General features: G+C 42.5%; 9 protein-coding genes across 9 annotated transcripts; 3 read left to right on the top strand and 6 right to left on the bottom strand.

The window, feature by feature from the left end:
* Nucleotides 1-26: 26 nt before the first annotated feature.
* PICMEDRAFT_16288 (hypothetical protein) lies at nt 27-3,986 on the bottom strand. Its single transcript, XM_019161152.1, has one exon. It carries the CDS (start codon nt 3,904-3,906, stop codon nt 193-195), a length of 3,714 nt encoding a protein of 1,237 aa, XP_019017510.1. The 5' UTR covers nt 3,907-3,986; the 3' UTR covers nt 27-192.
* A 683-nt stretch (nt 3,987-4,669) lies between these two features.
* PICMEDRAFT_11400 (hypothetical protein) lies at nt 4,670-7,261 on the bottom strand (the record flags this gene model as incomplete). Its single annotated transcript, XM_019159784.1, has 1 exon — nt 4,670-7,261. One exon carries the CDS (start codon nt 7,259-7,261, stop codon nt 4,670-4,672), a length of 2,592 nt encoding a protein of 863 aa, XP_019017511.1.
* Nucleotides 7,262-7,392: 131 nt separating this feature from the next.
* PICMEDRAFT_129217 (hypothetical protein) lies at nt 7,393-8,588 on the bottom strand. The gene has a single exon (XM_019159988.1). It carries the CDS (start codon nt 8,472-8,474, stop codon nt 7,524-7,526), a length of 951 nt encoding a protein of 316 aa, XP_019017512.1. The 5' UTR covers nt 8,475-8,588; the 3' UTR covers nt 7,393-7,523.
* On the top strand, nt 8,492-9,367 carry PICMEDRAFT_72473 (hypothetical protein; the record flags this gene model as incomplete). The annotated part of the gene is made up of 1 exon (XM_019164206.1): nt 8,492-9,367. The coding sequence occupies one exon, from the start codon at nt 8,492-8,494 to the stop codon at nt 9,365-9,367; it is 876 nt and encodes a 291-aa protein (XP_019017513.1).
* A 1,079-nt stretch (nt 9,368-10,446) lies between these two features.
* On the bottom strand, nt 10,447-11,301 carry PICMEDRAFT_28080 (hypothetical protein; the record flags this gene model as incomplete). Its single annotated transcript, XM_019162532.1, has 2 exons — nt 10,447-10,841; nt 11,070-11,301. Coding segments are annotated over 2 exons (627 nt in total), but the record flags the coding sequence as incomplete, so codon positions are not given.
* A 783-nt stretch (nt 11,302-12,084) lies between these two features.
* Nucleotides 12,085-13,167, top strand: PICMEDRAFT_58723 (hypothetical protein; the record flags this gene model as incomplete). Its single annotated transcript, XM_019163315.1, has 1 exon — nt 12,085-13,167. One exon carries the CDS (start codon nt 12,085-12,087, stop codon nt 13,165-13,167), a length of 1,083 nt encoding a protein of 360 aa, XP_019017515.1.
* A 30-nt stretch (nt 13,168-13,197) lies between these two features.
* On the bottom strand, nt 13,198-15,033 carry PICMEDRAFT_16292 (hypothetical protein). Its single transcript, XM_019161153.1, has one exon. It carries the CDS (start codon nt 14,802-14,804, stop codon nt 13,422-13,424), a length of 1,383 nt encoding a protein of 460 aa, XP_019017516.1. The 5' UTR covers nt 14,805-15,033; the 3' UTR covers nt 13,198-13,421.
* Nucleotides 15,034-15,548: 515 nt separating this feature from the next.
* Nucleotides 15,549-16,388, top strand: PICMEDRAFT_72477 (hypothetical protein; the record flags this gene model as incomplete). Its single annotated transcript, XM_019164207.1, has 1 exon — nt 15,549-16,388. One exon carries the CDS (start codon nt 15,549-15,551, stop codon nt 16,386-16,388), a length of 840 nt encoding a protein of 279 aa, XP_019017517.1.
* A 158-nt stretch (nt 16,389-16,546) lies between these two features.
* On the bottom strand, nt 16,547-17,508 carry PICMEDRAFT_11406 (hypothetical protein; the record flags this gene model as incomplete). Its single annotated transcript, XM_019159786.1, has 3 exons — nt 16,547-16,558; nt 16,612-17,129; nt 17,169-17,508. The coding sequence occupies 3 exons, from the start codon at nt 17,506-17,508 to the stop codon at nt 16,547-16,549; spliced, it is 870 nt and encodes a 289-aa protein (XP_019017518.1).
* Between the last annotated feature and the right edge of the window lie 76 nt (nt 17,509-17,584).

A 17,584-nucleotide genomic window follows, 5' to 3' on the forward strand; every position in this document is an offset into this window, starting at 1 on the left:
TTTGATACTTTAGGATCATTTTTTTTCGACTTTATCAACCTAAATTATATGTATTACATTGTGCACGCTACTCACTTTAGTAGTGGAGAAACATTTTTTATACATGTTACATAGAGATGCAAGTTCGAACATTTTTTGGAATGGACTAATGGATTCGCTGTGTTGAAAAAAATTTGGTGTCATAAAAATTTACTAATCTTCAGCATTGAAGATAGGAAACTTTGATCTAACTTCATTGATGAACGCCTTCCATGTAGATCTCTGATTACCACCCAAAACAAGCTTGTTATTTTCAATCAACAAATCTGTCTTTTTTAGGAATCGTATTATCATTTTTATCAAGTTGTTTTGTTTCTCGATGTCTTGTTTGACCGCGTTATCTGCGATCTTTTTACTCAAAGCTTTACGATTCCGAGTAATGAAACCTTCGAAAATGTCAACATCGCCTATGTCTTGACCAAAAATGTAAGGCTCTCTCTCAAAAAGTTTGAGCGTTGTAAGCAAACAGACAGATGCGATAGATTGATCATCCTTTATACCGCATTCAAAAAATTTGTTGAAGTACAATGCCCATTTTACATTGCACAAAAACACCAAACTCTTATTATCTTCTAATGTTTTGAAAAGATAGTAGATAGACTCAAATATTTGTTTACGGTAATTTAATCCGTCGTCAATTTTGTGTTTGTATGGCCCTATAAATTGAGTGCGAATATATTCTTTGTTAGCCTTTATTTCACTTTCCATAATATTCGGTATCATCTTAGTCATTAATGAGATCGCGATATTGGCCTTTTTGCTCATAAATAGATTGAGGTTGGATATTCCAGCTTCTTTAAACATTAGACTATTGCTGAAAATATAGTTACTGGTTGTTTGCTCAGCATATCTGACCAATAATTGAAGACTAGTTTCCTCTAAAAATGTCTCGTTAGTAAATGTAAATTTAGGTGTACTTCCAATTGTGATGGCTAGGTTGCTTATAGAAGGCTGGGACTCAGCCAGAATAGAAAGTATGCTTTCAAGTAGGCCATATTCAACAATTAAATTACTTAGACAACTTGCAACATTCTCGTAACCTGTATTCTCTTCCACTTTAATAGTTAAGCCCTTTTCTATTTCAACAATAATCTGAAGAATTTCTCCTGCTTCTTCATTAGTCACGTGTATATTATTTAATATCAATGCTAAACATTTGGATGAAGGTGTCAAAAACGTCGTCTGTCTCAGATAATTCAAAAATTCACGTAGATATTTCGCTGAGTGTTTGGAGACAATCGTAGACACAGTTTTGACCGACATGTTGACTATATTTTGTTTTTGAGATGAGAATAGCATTAAAAATGGTTCTAAACCAATATTTAAATCAATCGACTTAGACACTTGGTTGAGGAAGATGAGAGAGAAATATAGATCTCTCCCATTTTTGAGATTTTCAAGAATGTTTCCAATTGATATATCGTTCTGAGATACAACCGTCAAAACTGCCAACATTTTGGAAATTTTGAAATCTGTAGTTTTACCAAATTGTTGAATCAATTGGGTTAAATTTTCTTCTGAATTTTGCTTCAAAAGCTGGCTCATTAAAGCTGGCAAAACATCATCAACCTTATCGTACGCACATAAATCAACGACAATAGATACTGTAAGTTTTAGATCATTGGCGACGTTGACTCTTTTCAGGACCTGAGCCATAATTATTCCAATATCAACACAATTTGAAGAACTTGACATCTTCTCAGAGTGTAGTTTGCCTAGATAGTAAAGAATTCTTTGGCCATCTTCAAGATCTAACAATTGTGCCTGAGAAAACTCTTTGATGACTTTTAATGACGCATTATTGAATTCTGACATGCTCAAATATTCGAGTGCATAATCCAAGATCGTCTTTACCCAGCCAGAAGTAACCGCATCTAAAATTTTACTTGCTTTAACTACTTTGGCAATTGCATTCAAAGTATTGTAGGCTAAAACCTCAGTTGAGATAGTTTGCGTGAACATTTCTAAAATTTGATGTTTTTTATCAGTTTCCATAGAAATTTTACAACTCAAAGAAACAATAGCACTCAGCGACTGCAACCTAATCTCAGTGGACAACGTTTTATTGCTTATTTTTTCCAATAGCTGACCGGTGAATGAGTTTACCAGCTGTGCCATTATTTCCTGTCTCGAAGGACATTCTGATAAATGTTTATCGAAAATTTCATTAACGAGATTTAAGCCATCGATAACTAGTCTATGATTTGTATCATTCGAGAGGCAAAATTTCAGGTATTCAATCAAGCAAGGCAAACCATTTCCAAAGCTCTCAAGTGAATCGTATTTTAGTAGTGCTGAAAAAAAACAAAATGCCTCAGGAGTGCCCACCAAACTGGTCCATACCTTATTTAAGGAGACAACGTACAGTTGAATATACTTTGGATCTAGCCCACCTAATGCAATCGTTAACTTCGCCAACAGTTTTAGCGTTAAATCCATTCTTTCAATTGCAACAGTTTGATTTTTCTCGGTGAACTCTGCGACGTAATCACAAACTTGATTGCTCTGTCCAAGCAATACAGTGTACGGGTCTTCATCTGTTTGCATACTTACGTCACTGAATCTTCTGCCAGTTGTAGTTTCAGCCATCGTTTTTGAGGATAATAGACTGTAGTATACACCTTCACTACTTGAAGATTCAAATATGTATGCCAAAGTTTCAACAAGTGCGGTAAGTACTACTTTATTTGTCTCCTTTGTTAACCTATTCAACAAAGAGTTGAAGTTATATTTGAAAATAAGCGGTAACTTAATAGGAAAGTTCTGTATGATGGAAGTTAAAAGTGAAAATGATTCTACCCTCAACTTCCACGAAAAATCATCGTTATCATCATCGTCATCATCTTGCTGATAATCACTATAATCGTCATCAGTGTATTCACTCTCAGCTTCGTCATCATTCAATGATTCATCGTCCTCCTCGAAATTGGCTTCCCCAGCTTTGTAGGGATTGTAGGAAACGAAAAGCTGACATATTGACAATGCATCCACAACCAATGTATCAACGCTCTCCCCTTTGCAGAAGGTAAATACTTTTACCAAGACTTTCATGGATTCTAGCCTGAGCATATCAAATTTCTGTTGAGCTTCATAATCATCGTCGATTTTTTGAATCTCGTTGATTTGTAGACATTGAACAAGAAAATCCCAAATTTGTGTAATATGATTCGACATCAAACCTGGATTTCCAGACACAGCTGCAGCAAATATAGACAAAAACGTTATTTTTCCTTCTATTGAGTTCTTTGAGCGTTCATACATCTCAGCAAGGTTATCTATAAATGCAGAAATGGTCAAGTCATCATCGATGTTTTTAACCAAGACATTGCATGCCAAAATCGACTTTTTTGCAATTATAGTATCTGCATTAAAAGCTGCATCATTGAGAAATGATAGCGTATCAGAAATTTGCTTCTTGGTCATGGAATTGCCAATATAGGTGGCTATATCGTTCAGAATTTCGATATAATCGATCTCAGTAAAAAATCGCCGCTTATTTTCCAGTAGTTCGGGAAGAAGTATACCTACAACAGATGTATAAAGCTCCTCATTGGGTGGCAGGTTTTTCAATATGTTGTGCAATGCCATTGTATAAATAGTTGAGGTGATAGATATTTTTTTTGGCTTTTTCTTCGATAACTCTCTGATCAACGGCAAAATATCCTGACCTAATATGAAAGAAACCGATTCAAAGCATTTGAGTGATTGTGTTCTCACTTCTGAAAATTCATCGTCTAAGCATTTCAATAGAATCTCCGAGTATGCAAGTATTTGGTTGCAACTTACATTGACAGACGAATTAGTCATCTCCTTTTCAAGATCGTTTAATGCCATAAAACGAAGATCCGGATCGGTGTCTTTTGTCATGATCAAAAGATCCGGTATGTATTTTCTGTGTGTACTCATAATAACACTTATTGCAGGTGTCTTTCAATTGAGTTGTATATTAAAGTTTTTAACCAACGAACTTGAAATATCAACTGCAGAAGGTGAATATAAATAGATTCTTTAACGAGCCCATTCATGGACCAAGAAAATTACATCGGAGCTTCAAACGGCGCTCCTCGTGCCTCTAACGTAAAAAGGAAGCATTTTTTAGTATACACATTAGCTTATCACTACATAAGTTAAACAAAAATGATTGACAATTCGAAATAAGCTTTGGATGTAAAGTATCTTTGATTTGCAAACCTAATTGTTACTATTGTGTAGTAAGGCTAAGTAGCAAGAACTTGATGTTCCAGGGCAGCCATTATCCTAAGGTGATTACATCAGCAATTTGGAAAGGCTTCTTAGTGGAGCTAGTTGATTTGAAAGAAACCTTTTTTTGAGGTCTTAAAAACACTATCGTTGTGATTGGAATTATAAATTTTGGAGTTGCTAAAAGAAATATACGTGGGCATAAAAAAGACGTTCATGGGCGCTCAGGCGAATAAAGAATAGTATCATAAAGGTGGAGTCTTCCAAAAAGATAAGATAAAATGTATAAAGAAATTGACAATGTGTAGAAGAAAGAAAGATGAAAAAAGCCATAAATCGAGGGAAATGAAAGGGAAACAAAAAAATTGTATCATTAATGTATGTTCAAAAGGTTTTGAAAAAAGGTAGAGAACAAAGAGTTGAAGCACTCTTATATATTGTTTTGAAGGAGTGATTCAAACAATTGTTCGTCATACTGGTCAATCGGGTAACTGTTACTGAGCTGCTGCTGTCTATTACTGTTTGAGGCGTCATTTTTATTTGCATTGTTGTTGCCTAGCATAAACATTGAACTTGTTAGGGGGACTGTTCCAATCAAAGACATATCAAGGTTAGGGTCCAATTGGCCCATGTTTTCAATGTAGTCCTCGTGGGAGTTAAAGTTATCAAGGTTTTGATTGGCATTGAAGTTTGTATCATCGTTGAGGTTGATCTCGGTAGAGTTGTCGTTGGCCTGGGGTTGGTTATGTGTGGAGGGTCCCGACATCGATGCTCGTTTGGTTGCAATAGATTGAGAATCAGTGTATGTCTTAGTCTGATAGATATCATCCATCAGAGTTGTATTTGTTTTGGCGTTTGAGAGTTGAGGCCCGGTAAAAGCATGTATTGAATCTGAAGATTCCGCAGTCAACAACTTAGGACGCTCGGCAATAGATACCGGAGATCCTGTAGATGAGGCTATGGTATGAGCCGAAGAAACAGATAGAAAGGAGCTTGAACGACGTGGCTGAGGGGATGGATAAGGCTGAAAATGCGATTGATGGGAATGGCCATGGGAACCACCATGGTGATGATGTTGGTAATGGCCGTGTCCACTGGATTGGAGTGAATGTGTAGAATGGAAGGACTGATGGGAATTGGTGGAATGAGAAGATGATCCAGTGGAATCACGATATAGTGGGGCCTGGTATTGTTGAGTGTTATTTGACAGACTTACTGCTTGGTTGAAAGCGGCCTGTTGAAGTAGGTTTTGCTGTGAATGCTGATTCTGCGATAAGCTATTCATAGAGGACGACGGCCTCATGTTGAAGTTATGCAAGTTCGTTTGAGAAAGTTTTGCACCATTATGATGGGTAGTGTTATTACCGTCAACTAATGCGGAAGAGTCATTATCGATATTGACATTGTTATGGTTGTAGTTTGAAGTATTTCTATTGAAATACATGGAACCGTCATCATCATGAACACTGGATGCAACACTCTGAGCACTCTGAGAATAACTGGGTCCAATTAATGGGAAAAGAGGAAATAACGAGTCTGGTTCATTGTCATGAGAATCACGAACTGAAGCATTGGATGCGTTGTGGGAGTTTTGATAGATCTTATGGGTGGGTACGTTATCTTCGAATATGTCTAGCAAGCCATTACCTGGAGTTGGTAAGACGTTATTGTATAAGGCAGACATTTTGTTATTTGCATGAGCAAAACTGCTGCCGTTATTATTCACATCAATATGGTTTGAATTCAAGTTCGAACTTCCGTTGTTTAAAGCATTAAAATTATTGGTATTGAAGTTGACATGATTAGGACTCATAATATGATTATTATTATTATTGTTAGAATTATTATTAATGTTATTATTATTATTAATGACAGAATTAGCATTTGGATTATTACTAGAAAAATTAGCCATGTTCAGGTCGACATTTGATATTTGACCTGGACTTATACTATTGTTAGGACTGGAGATTGGAGGATCAATAGGTGAAGAATCAGAGAGGTTGGTCAGAAAGTTATTGAAATGTACATTCATTTTATTCAAGGGTTTGATATATTCTTCGACTGGAATCGATATCTCGCCCAAGCCTCTTTGTTGCTGTAAATGTAACTGGTGTTGCTGGTGTTGTTGCTGCTTCGCATGTGTAGCTTGAGAATGTGGCTGCTGGTGGTGGTGCTGCTGAGGCTTTATCGATGAAGAAGATCTGAAATTTTGTAGCGGATCTAAACCAATCTGTCGCTTGATATACTTACTACTGTATCCAGTATTATTATGGTTGTTGTTATTGCTAGCGCTGTAATTATTTGAATGATTGATCGAGCTTTCCGATAATAGCGATGCTAAGCTCTCAGAGTTCCCCATCGGAGGGGACGACATATCCCAGGATTGAAGGAGACTGTTCAAACTGTCCCTATCATTTGAAAAGGGTTGTTGAGAAGAACCGTTTGTAGAGTCTTCATTTGAATACAATGTCTGGTTGTTTTGGTCCTTGTCTAGAGGTTGAGAAGATATATCGTCCGGCAAATTCGACAGATTTTTGAGGTCCATGTTGATTTCTAGAGGCTGGTTCATTCCCGAGGAGGCCGGAGACAACAAAGAGGCCGGGGTCGCTGTTCTAGCGCTCGGAGAGATCTCATCGTCCAAGATAGGCTTTATTTCCCTGTCGGCCGACTTCTTGCTCGACTTCCGCTTTGCCGATGTTGAGAGTGCAGCTGCAGCTGCAGGGTCTTCCTTGTCCTTCTTTTTCGAGGACTTTTTCGATTTGGAGCAGCAGGAACACTCGCCTGTGACGTGGCAGGGGCAGCTGGGGTCATGCTGGACCTTGGAGTTGATCCTTTTCGAGCAGTTGCAGTTGACGTGGGAGTTTCGGACTCTTCGCTGCTCCTTGCAGTGTGGGCACTGGGTCGAAGGTCGGCCCTTGGGCTTGATCATCATTAGGGGCTGGTCGGTGTGGGTGCAGGTGGTGACTCTGTGGCCTCTTATGCAGCGCTCACACGCGTATTTGACGCCGTTGATTAGAACCATAGTGGGTTTGAAGTGAAAAAAAAGTAGGGAAGGGGAGCAGGAGCTGAAGGTGACACGCGTAGTTTAGTGTGGGAGATATGAGTAGAATAGAGAGATAGGGGTATCCATACAGACGTGTGTATGTGTACGACGGGGTGCCACGCAGGGTGCAAGGTATTTGCAGCAGGCTGGATGGTCGAAGCTCGTGTGTGTGTCTTCTGAAGTTCAGCTTTGTGTAGGCTAGTTGCGGGCCAGATAGATGATGTCAAACTCGGTGATTTTTCTATATCTGGCAAGCAAACATAATAACGACGCAGGGTGGGGTCCGAGGTGCAACGCAGGGGAGGAGGGGGGTTCCGCCGGACGTGGGTATGAGTGTGCAGGTGAAGCCGGGAAGCTTGTCAGAACTGTGATGGTGTGCTGGTGCTGCCGCAACGATTTTTTCGATCGTCTGTGTAACAACGGGAGAGGAGGGGGAAACACCGACCGAGAAAACGGGGAGAGAGGGGGTGTGTGCCAGAGCCAGATCCTGAACTAGCACAAACGGGCCAAGGGTACGGCAGAAGGCCAGCACGAGGGGAGCAGGGTCTGTCTGTGTCGACCCGGACCCCAGCCAGAGGGACGCTCCACCACTGCGCAGCACCCAGTGGCGCCAGCCGGCCGCTCCGACAGCCCTGCTCGCCTGCCGGGCGCTGCTTACATCGCCCCTGCCCCAGAGCGTCGGAGCCGCAAAAATGGAGCAAACGGGGCAACTCAAGGAAGTTGCCGAAAGCGGCGGGGTTGAAGCGGCGGGTGGGAGTGCGCCCAAACGGGCGAAAGCCGCGGAAGGAAAACGGTGAGCCTCAACGGGAAGGAAAAAGGGCCAGTTGCAGGTGCACGGGTGCGGTGGCATATAGCCCGTGCACGGGTGTGGAGTGCTGAACGCCCGTGCACCAGGGGACGGCGGGCAGGACGGCGGGCGGAACGCCGATAACGGCTTATCTCCACAGTTCCCGCCTCGCCCTGGCCCTAAGCGACCCCGAGCTATTGTTCCAGGCAGCCCTCGGGGCACTGCGAAGGCCGGCCGAAGGCAGACAGTCTTCTGCACCGGGAGGTGGTTGTGTAGATGAAAAGTTGCTCGTTGGGTTGTGCTGCTACTGGTGGCGGGTGGCGGTCGTGTGTCTCTCGTGCAAGCCAGCCAGCTAGCCCCTGCTCCCCGAGCCACCGAGGCATTGCCCTGCCACAGTCCACACATCAGCACCGACACACGCAATGACGCTTCCGGACCCGAACGCCAACCCCTACATCTGGGCGACGCTGATCACTAACTCGGGGTACCTCCCCGGGGTGTTGACGTTGAACTACTCGCTCCAGAAACTGGGCTCCAGCTACCCGCTGATTGCGCTCTACACCGACAAGTTGGACCCGGCGTCCCTCCAGGCCCTCCACGACGCCGACATACCGACGCTGCAGATCGAGAACTTATCTCCGGCCGCCACGCCAAACCTTGTTCACGACAAGCGTTTCCTGGACACCTGGTCCAAGTTGTTCTTCTTCAAGCTCACGCAGTTCAAGCGCATCATCCAGTTGGACTCCGACATGCTCGTTCTGCAGAACATGGACGAGCTCATGACGCTGCCCCTCGGCAGCAGCTCCTTTGCGTCCACGCACGCCTGCGTCTGCAACCCGCTCAAGAAGGCCCACTACCCCGCCTCGTGGACAAGTGAGAACTGCGTCTTTTCCAGCTTCAGCGACGCCAGCGGCATCCACGGCCCGAGCTGCAAACTCGGACTCTCCAAGTGCAATTCCGGACTCTTGATCGTCGAGCCCTCCATAGACTCCTTCACCTCCATCCTCTCCGCCTTGGAGGACGGCGACGCCACCGAGTCTTACATGTTCCCCGACCAGGACCTTTTGGCCGATGTCTTCCACAAAAACTGGCTCTCCATCTCCCCCAACTACAACTGCTTGAAAACATACAAAAACTGCCATCCACACCTCTGGGACCTTACCAAAATAAAGAACATCCACTACATACTATCGCCGAAACCCTGGGACGTCGACAGGTCGTACAACGACGAGTCCGGAACTTTTCAATTGTGGTGGGACGAGAACGACGAACGCTTGGGCTTGGCAGAACCATGCTGACCGAGCCGTCTCAGACTGCCTTGATCTCATCATACTGTCGGTTTCAATCGGTAGCTCTGAAATTCTTTTCTCTTCCTTTTTCCCCCCCTCCTCGCTTGTTTCCGGGCTTTCTATCATCATGTCTACAATATATGTCTCTACTCCACCATATTTCTGTGTCTTTCTTTAACTGTTTTCTTTAACTTTTCTATGTCCCAATTCCTTACGTTCCATTTCGTTGCATCTATTCTATTATGCTTATATATAGATATTATATGTATTTGCAATACATGGGGTAATCATACAGAACCTCCATTGCTAGGACTTTTCTTGTCTTCTTCTTGAATAACACCATCTACTGGGAACACATCTCCGGCATGTTTTCCTGGTGATGCATGTAGTGTGCTAGCTCTGGATCTCACCTTCTCTACTACCCCGTTGTCCAGGGATAACTCAATCCCTCCGTCATGATTCTTTATCATGCTTGTAGCGTCCACGCTCGTCGAACGTCTAGAAGGCCTTTCAGCTTCTTTGTAATTACTGCTCAATTTCTTCATCACTGGAGTTTTCCTATCATTCCCTAGCTTAGAAAGAAGATCACTTACATCGACCCCATCGGCCAGATCAATTTCATCATAAAGATCACCTTCATCGACTTGTCCGTAATTTTTATCCTCTCCGTCAAGCAAGTTTTCGTTGGCTAGGGATATCTTCGCATCTGTACTTTGTGAACGCCCATTCATAGAAATTCTTCTTTTGGAGTCAACGAAGTTTAGTGAATCATTTACATCCTCTTCATCAACATGTGATAATGATTTCTTGTGTTGGAAGTGCTGCTGCTGAGGAATGATACTTGTCTTGGATCCATTACCCAACATTCCAGTCAGTGATATAGAGGACGCCCTGCTCATGGATGTTCGTCCAGTGGGAATTCCTGTAAAAATCTTTTCTCCAAATGAAGATCCGTGTGACGTGGAAGGAAATGTGAACGTGTCGGTATGTGATCTGTTTGAATAAGATGATGGAGAGAGCTGGTTATTATGTGACATGGGTAAGTAGCTCATTTGATATTCATTAGCCAAAGAAGAAGGGTTGAACTTATAGTAGAAAAACTGGTAGGTGATGACAAAATTCAAACTCATCTGGAAAAAAGCAGCAATTATGAAAATCAAGCCTACATTATCGGTACCATAGAAAAGATAACTAATTTTTGTGAAATCTCCACCAAGCCATGACAAAAGCAAGATCACCTTGAAATTTTCGACATGTTTCAACCTTTGAAACAATAATATCTGTGGTAACGGTAATGAGGATTCAATCATAAAGGACATTGATCCAAAGGTTATACCTAAATATTCATTCCCATTAAAGGCAATTTGAACTAGCGATAAAAATGTGACAAACCCAATAAGAAATTTCCAAAATGAAATAGGTTGTCTCCATTGCCAATAATGAAACGGTCTTATATAATGATAGTCAAACAACCGGATCAAGTCTTTGACCAATTGTAGAACACATACGAAAAGAATTTCAGTGTTGACTTTCAAACACCTTATTATTATAGCAAAGACCTCTAAAATCATAGGGGATATTTCAAAAGTTTCGTAGTTATCATTATATTCCTCGAATGTGTCTTCAATGGCTTCTCTATTTAATAAAATAAATCGGTCATATAATTTGTCCCAATTCCCATGGTAGGTTTCGAAATGAATAGCATCCTCACTTCTATACTTCAATGCCACTCTGAGTAATATCACCTGAATGAATACCATCACAAAGCATTGTCTCAAAAGTGTGACTTCGAATGGGTCGTTGATATAATAGAACATTCGTAATATTGAAGCAACAAGCATAGTGCCACATATGTCAATAGAAAACCCCTGCGAGGACTTTTTCCTTCGGATGCTCAAAACAGTCGACCCATAGGAAAGCAAGGGAGTGAATGAAAATATCATGTTCACTGCCGTTGACACATAGGGTAGGAATTCAGGTGAGATCACTATATATGCCATGCTTGCCCTTTTTCCTTCTCTCTAACAGTCTATAAATCTATGAGTTGAGTTATAAAGGATAGTATATCACAGTAACGAGCTATCCCTTGTCTAGCCTAGCTCTGAAGTCCAAACATATGAATTTGAGAATAAGGAGCCCTATGGAATCGAATCAGATCAACACCTGGAAATGCATCGGTGTATCGTGAAAATGTTCGGCTGGTGAGAAATGAATAAACAACTTTCGCTCTCGATGTAAGGTGATAGAGCCGAAATAGCATAGCATTACGACATTGGTTGGTAATAGTAACAAAGAGGACCTAGATGCTAAATTCTAATTTTTGAGTTCTACGTTTTCAGTTGCTTAGATTTATCGGTGTCGAAGGTGTTACTTCCTTTCGCAGCGCCGCCATCAAATCATAGTAGCTTCACCCCCGCTGTGAAGGACAAAAACATCATTTCTTTCCTAACTTGTCTTCCACGAACGGGATGTATCATGTAGCTTTACTAGCAGACGAATACGATTGGTAGCAGAATAATTCCACCAACATTGTCGTATTTACTGGATCCAATCAATCATCATTGTCGTGAACGATCAACCGCACAAAATCATGTTCGCTCGTCGAAGAGAAGCCTTGAAAATTAGTGTGGTTTAAGAAAACCGTGTGTTGATAATCTCTTGTGCCCTCATCAAAAGCAGCAGCAGCTTCAGAAAAAAATGAATCAGCCACTTGGGGAACAGGAGCTATGAATACACTGAAGTCTTTGGCATCAGCACAAAAATTGACCAAGGCTGATATCATTCCTCTTTTTTCTAAGTTAGGTTATCCGTTGCCAATGACTACGCGTAAGAATGATCTTCTTGAATCTTTAGAAATCAACCAAGAGGAAAACTATGCTGAATCTAAGAGAAGCTTGACTGCAAATGGAAGAATGATAATTGCATTGGATATGGGATTGAAAAATATGTCAATGGCAAGGCTTTGTCTAAATAAGCGACAAAAGCTGCCCACACTGTACCAGTGGTTCAAAATGGATCTCGATCCGTTAGAATGCGCATTCAATCCGATCAATTATTCCAATATAGCATTAGATTTCCTACATGACCAAATCATCAGTGATGTTACCGTCAGGGGGAGCAACCAACATATATCGGTACTTCTGGAGCGGCAGCGGTTTAGAACAGCTGGATCATCGGCGGTTTTGGAGTCAACATTAAAAACGAACACATTAGAAGCCATGTTATGTATGGGTGTCGCTACTCATAACAGAGCCACCAAAAATACTGATATACAAATAAATACTATATCAAGTCCTCCGGGGGCCATGGTAAAGTACTGGCAGCGATATTTTCCGCCAGAAGAGAAGTTCAGTGAGAAGCAGAGCAAGCAATTCAGAATGGACTTAGTATTGAATTTCCTGTTATCAGTTTTGAAACCTTTAAAACTATGCCCAAAGAAGGTAAAAGAGCATGCGCTAATAAGTTCTTTGCCTAACCCTGAGAAAGCCAAACCGAAGTTTTCTCTCTCTGAACAACTCGTGCATGGCCTTGTCACTATACTAAAAACTTCAGAGGGAGAAAGAAGATGGAACGCCGCTTGGAGCTTCAAGTCTCAAAGCAGAAGACTTTGGGAGGTTGCCCGAATAATCAATGAAGCCAATGATGACGATTATAGAGTCAGTGATGACGGGTGGGGAGTGAAAAAAGGAGATGATCTAGCAGATTCTCTTCTCCACGGAATTGCCCACCTTGAGTACCAACAGAATCGGGAAGTCTTTCACAATTTAGTTCAAGAAGGTGGAGACATACGATCCTTTTTACTAGCATAATATGCAATGACTTTTTTGTAGAATTTAACACTGTAAATTAGATATGAATTATACGCAACATGATAAATAATGGTATAAAAGCTTTGAAATTTTTTTAAAAATTATAGAGAAATGAATTATAGAAGAAATATATTACCACACCAAACAAGAAAAAACATTAAATCGTACATCTTAAACTTAATTGAGTTGATGTCCAATTGGACCAAGCTAACATCGTGACATTCAAAATTGATAAGTTGAACGACATTATCTATTTAATTTTGCTTGAGAGCAACGAAAGGCTTGCCCTGTTCCCTCAAACCTTGAGCGTATTTGACTAGAACATTGAATCTACTCTTTTTGATTTCACCGGTCTTCTTTCTGAGTTCCATCATTTGCTCGTCCCAGAAGTTAGCAACAAATCCCTCGTTCTCGGTGCCTTTGATGAGTTCATACATGTCGTTACAGTATTGGGCATCCTTCAAATTACCCATGATGTGGAAAGTGGATCCATTGCCACGGGTTGCCACCTCGCGCTCATAATCGGCGTACATGTCTTCGGTTGATGGCAATTGCAGTCTACCAGATAAAATTCTGGCAACGTATTGGCCTTGAGCTTCGGCGAATGGGAAAGGAATGATAGATTTTGGCAATCCTGCGAGGATGAGAGAAGGATCTGGGATGTAGAAAAGCTGTTTGTATAAGTAACGTAAGTGAGAGCCGTCCGTTATTAATGACTTAGGACCACTGATGTATGATTTGAGGAATGGAACCTCATAAAGATAACCAGTACAGAATAAAATCTTATCAATGCCTGAAATGACTTTGCCCGACTGAGTTGTCACAGATCTGTTGTTTTCAAAATCATATTTGATAACACGGTCGACCTGTTCGGTTGAGTCTTCGATGACGCCTTTGAACATTGGCTCACCAACACAAGACATCACGATGCCCTTGGCAACAGTCAGCAATTGCGTTGAGATATCGATACCGGATGCAGAGTTGCCAATGATCAGCACTTTTTGGTCCTTGAACTTTTCGACATCGTTGTAATATTTGGCGTGAGATACAGATGTTGGGTCCTTATTGAACCAGTTTAAAAGCCCCTCTGCCTTTGGCACGAAAGGGGTGTCAAAGTGTCCGTGGGCCAGAATGACTTTATCGTAGTTTTGCGTTTCACCTGATTCTGCCGTCTTCAATTCCCATTTGTTGTTGTCTGTGTTTTTCAACAGGGATTGCACCTTGGTGTTGAACTTGAAGTTGACGAAATCTGGTATAGTCTTTTGGTAGTCGAGTAAGTAATTGAGCACCTCGGATCTGTTGGGGAAAGTGTTGGAGTTTGCTGGGAGAGGGTAGTCTTTGTATCTCATCATGTCCTTCACAATGTTTGTCTCCGTATGTTTGTACATTGGAGACAAGTGTGGGTCGTTGTCGGTGACTTTCAATGCATTTTTGTTAGCCTTTGATTCGGAAAGCGCAAAAGTCACCTTTGACTTATCACCAGTGTGATTCCATAATCCACCGGCTTGAGGACGTCTTTCGTACACATCGATTGAGCCGAAAATGTTCTTTGCGTTAGGCTCTGCTGCAATGGCCTTTGCAAAGCCTAGACCCAATGGTCCAGCACCGATGATCGCAACCTTAGGAACACCACTCATGTATACGGTTTGTCAAAGAGGGATTATGTAAGCGGCTTTTTTTTCCACTGAAGCTTATCACCGTCAGAGAGCAAAACCAGAGAAGGAAGGGAAGAGAAGCACAGGCGTAAAATCAAAAACCCTGCAAGAAGAGGAAGAGGACTAGGAGAAGGAGTGCAAAGAAAGGCGATATGTTATATATATGGATGCCAATGAACAAAGGCCAGAAACCCAATTACTAACACGAAGCTATCCCCCTACGGAGACTGAAAATTTTTTGACACCTTGTGCAGTAGCAGCATTCGGTACAGGCTGAAAAATCTTCTCCTCCCGCTATATATGGACCGGGGTTCTCTCCGCACAGAAATCATAAGATCATCTGAAAAACATCGACAAGACCCGCCCTGACCTGCATATCTGGAAGGCTGACTCGGGCAACTAAACCCGATAAAGCAGCTTTGTAGCTTCCTGTAACGCTTCCCAGTGCCCTTCTTGCCTAATTCATACATCTGAAAAACACTCCAAGTCACGTGCAATTGCGCCAGCACCACATTTGCCGTTGTTAAAAATGTCGAGTGTCTTGTCACGTGAGGTTGCGCGGAGCCTATTTTTTTTCTTCAACGCGACATACTTGGATGTCGCGGGTGCGGAGGGGCAAGGGAATGTGGTGAAACATGAATCAGAGAGCCTTTGCAACTGCTTGAAGGCGTTGAAAAGCAAGGTAAAAAGCAGTTTAAGATTAGGATTAGAGAAAAGTTCAGTATTATGTCTGATACAGAGAAGCCGCGTTCTTTGAAGAGAGTGAAACATGTGATTCTCATCTTGTCCGGGAAGGGAGGAGTCGGAAAGTCGTCGGTGACAACCCAGATAGCGTTGACGTTGGCCAGCGCCAACCTGAAAGTCGGTGTGCTCGACATCGATCTCACCGGACCGTCGTTGCCGCGCATGTTTGGAATCGAGGAGAGCAAGATCCACCAGTCGGAGCAGGGCTGGATCCCAGTCTACAGCCCGGCATTCACGAACCAGCAGGAGCTGAATTTGAAGCTCATGTCGTTGGGGTTCTTGTTGAACAACCGAGGCGACTCGATTGTCTGGCGTGGGCCGAAGAAGACGGGGATGATTCGCCAGTTCTTGCGTGACGTCGTGTGGGGCGAGCTCGACTACCTTCTAATAGACACGCCGCCAGGTACCTCCGACGAGCACATTGCGATAGCGGAGGAGTTGAACAAGTGCCCCGAGCTTATTGATGGCGCAGTCATCGTCACGACGCCGCAGCTTGTGTCTGTCAACGACGTGCGGAAGGAAATCAACTTCTGCGAGAAAGCGAACTTCCGGGTGCTTGGAGTAGTGGAAAACATGTCTGGGTTTGTGTGCCCGTACTGCGCGGAGTGCACGAACATCTTCAGCAAAGGTGGTGGCGAGAAGTTGGCATTGGACTTGAGCTTGCCCTTCTTGGGAGCCATACCCATTGACCCTGCGTTTGTAGATCTGATAGAGCGCCAGGGGGTCATCAAAAGCGAAAAGGGCGAGACGTTGGTCGAGTTATACCAACACTCCAACATGTATCCGTTGTTCAAGACTGTTGTGGAACAGATCTTACATTGAAGCTGCATGCCATTGCCATCGTTATCGCCATCTTATTCTCAAAATCGCACAGCAACTTATACGCAACATTATGTAGGTCTACAGAAAAAAAAATTCCGTCATCATTAAACTAGTTGTACAACTTTTTCAACTCGTCAACAAGCGAACCGACGTGGTTCTCAGTCGTAGACCTTATGGTCGAAGCGGAGTCGGTGGAGCGCATGGTCACCAGTTCATCGCTGACCTTACATGTTGCCGTTTTCTTTGACACCAAAGCTACGGGATTGAAGACTTTTTCTCGCTCGATGTCGGCCAACTTATGGGATTGCACCTTCTGTATCTCTTCAAGTTCATTTTCGATGTCCAAATACTGGTTCAGCTTTTTCTGGGAGATCTCAGAATGGGCCAAAGAGTTTGATCTGTGCATTGTTTTCGATGGGTCAAGTTTATTGCCTGTTTGTGGCTGTGTTTGTTTTGTTGCAGGCGCAGACTCGTTTTCTTGAGGGTTTTTCTTGTCGTCAGTCTTGATTTCCGGGGAATTTTGCTGCTGAGCCTTTTCTTTCATGGCATAATTGTACAGCTTGGCATAGTGCTTTTTATTTGGGCTTTTCTCGTCGAACAACCGCTCACGTCGTGAAAAGTTCTTCTCAAGCGTTTTTAACCTGGTTAATAAAGAATTGATTCTTTTCTTTTGAACAACCGTCTCATCAAGAAGTTCCACAAAGCCGCTATCTATCTTGTTGTACTGTTGTAGGCGATTATCTATGTTTTTATTTGCCGATATTCTGAACATTGACTTACTGAGGCCAATTTTCATTCCTTTACTTTTCTTCTTCTTTGAATCTATTGTTCCGTCATCCGCTTCCAGGGGCTGAGGATTTCCGACGTTCTCTACTCTGATGTTGTGCACTACATCATACACATCATTAACACGCTGCAACTTCTGTAGGAGCTCATTTTCGACATTGGCTAACGATGATAGTTGCTCGGTGATATCGTTAGTGTATGCCGCAACAGTCGTGTTGATACTGTCGTTGACGTTTTGAAGGTCTTGCGAGCCTGTTGGCAACCGGGAGAGGATGTGTGATAACGAGAACTGATGTTCTGCAGGCAATTCAGTTTTCGGAGTCTTTCGTACCATTGCCTTCCCCTTGACTCTAGTGCCTTTGATCTTTTGTTCCTGTGTTTGTTGTTTCCCTCAACCTTCTCTCTAGATT

The sequence above is a fragment of the Pichia membranifaciens genome (assembly GCF_001661235.1).
Source record: "Pichia membranifaciens NRRL Y-2026 unplaced genomic scaffold PICMEscaffold_3, whole genome shotgun sequence".
Taxonomy (NCBI): domain Eukaryota; kingdom Fungi; phylum Ascomycota; class Pichiomycetes; order Pichiales; family Pichiaceae; genus Pichia; species Pichia membranifaciens.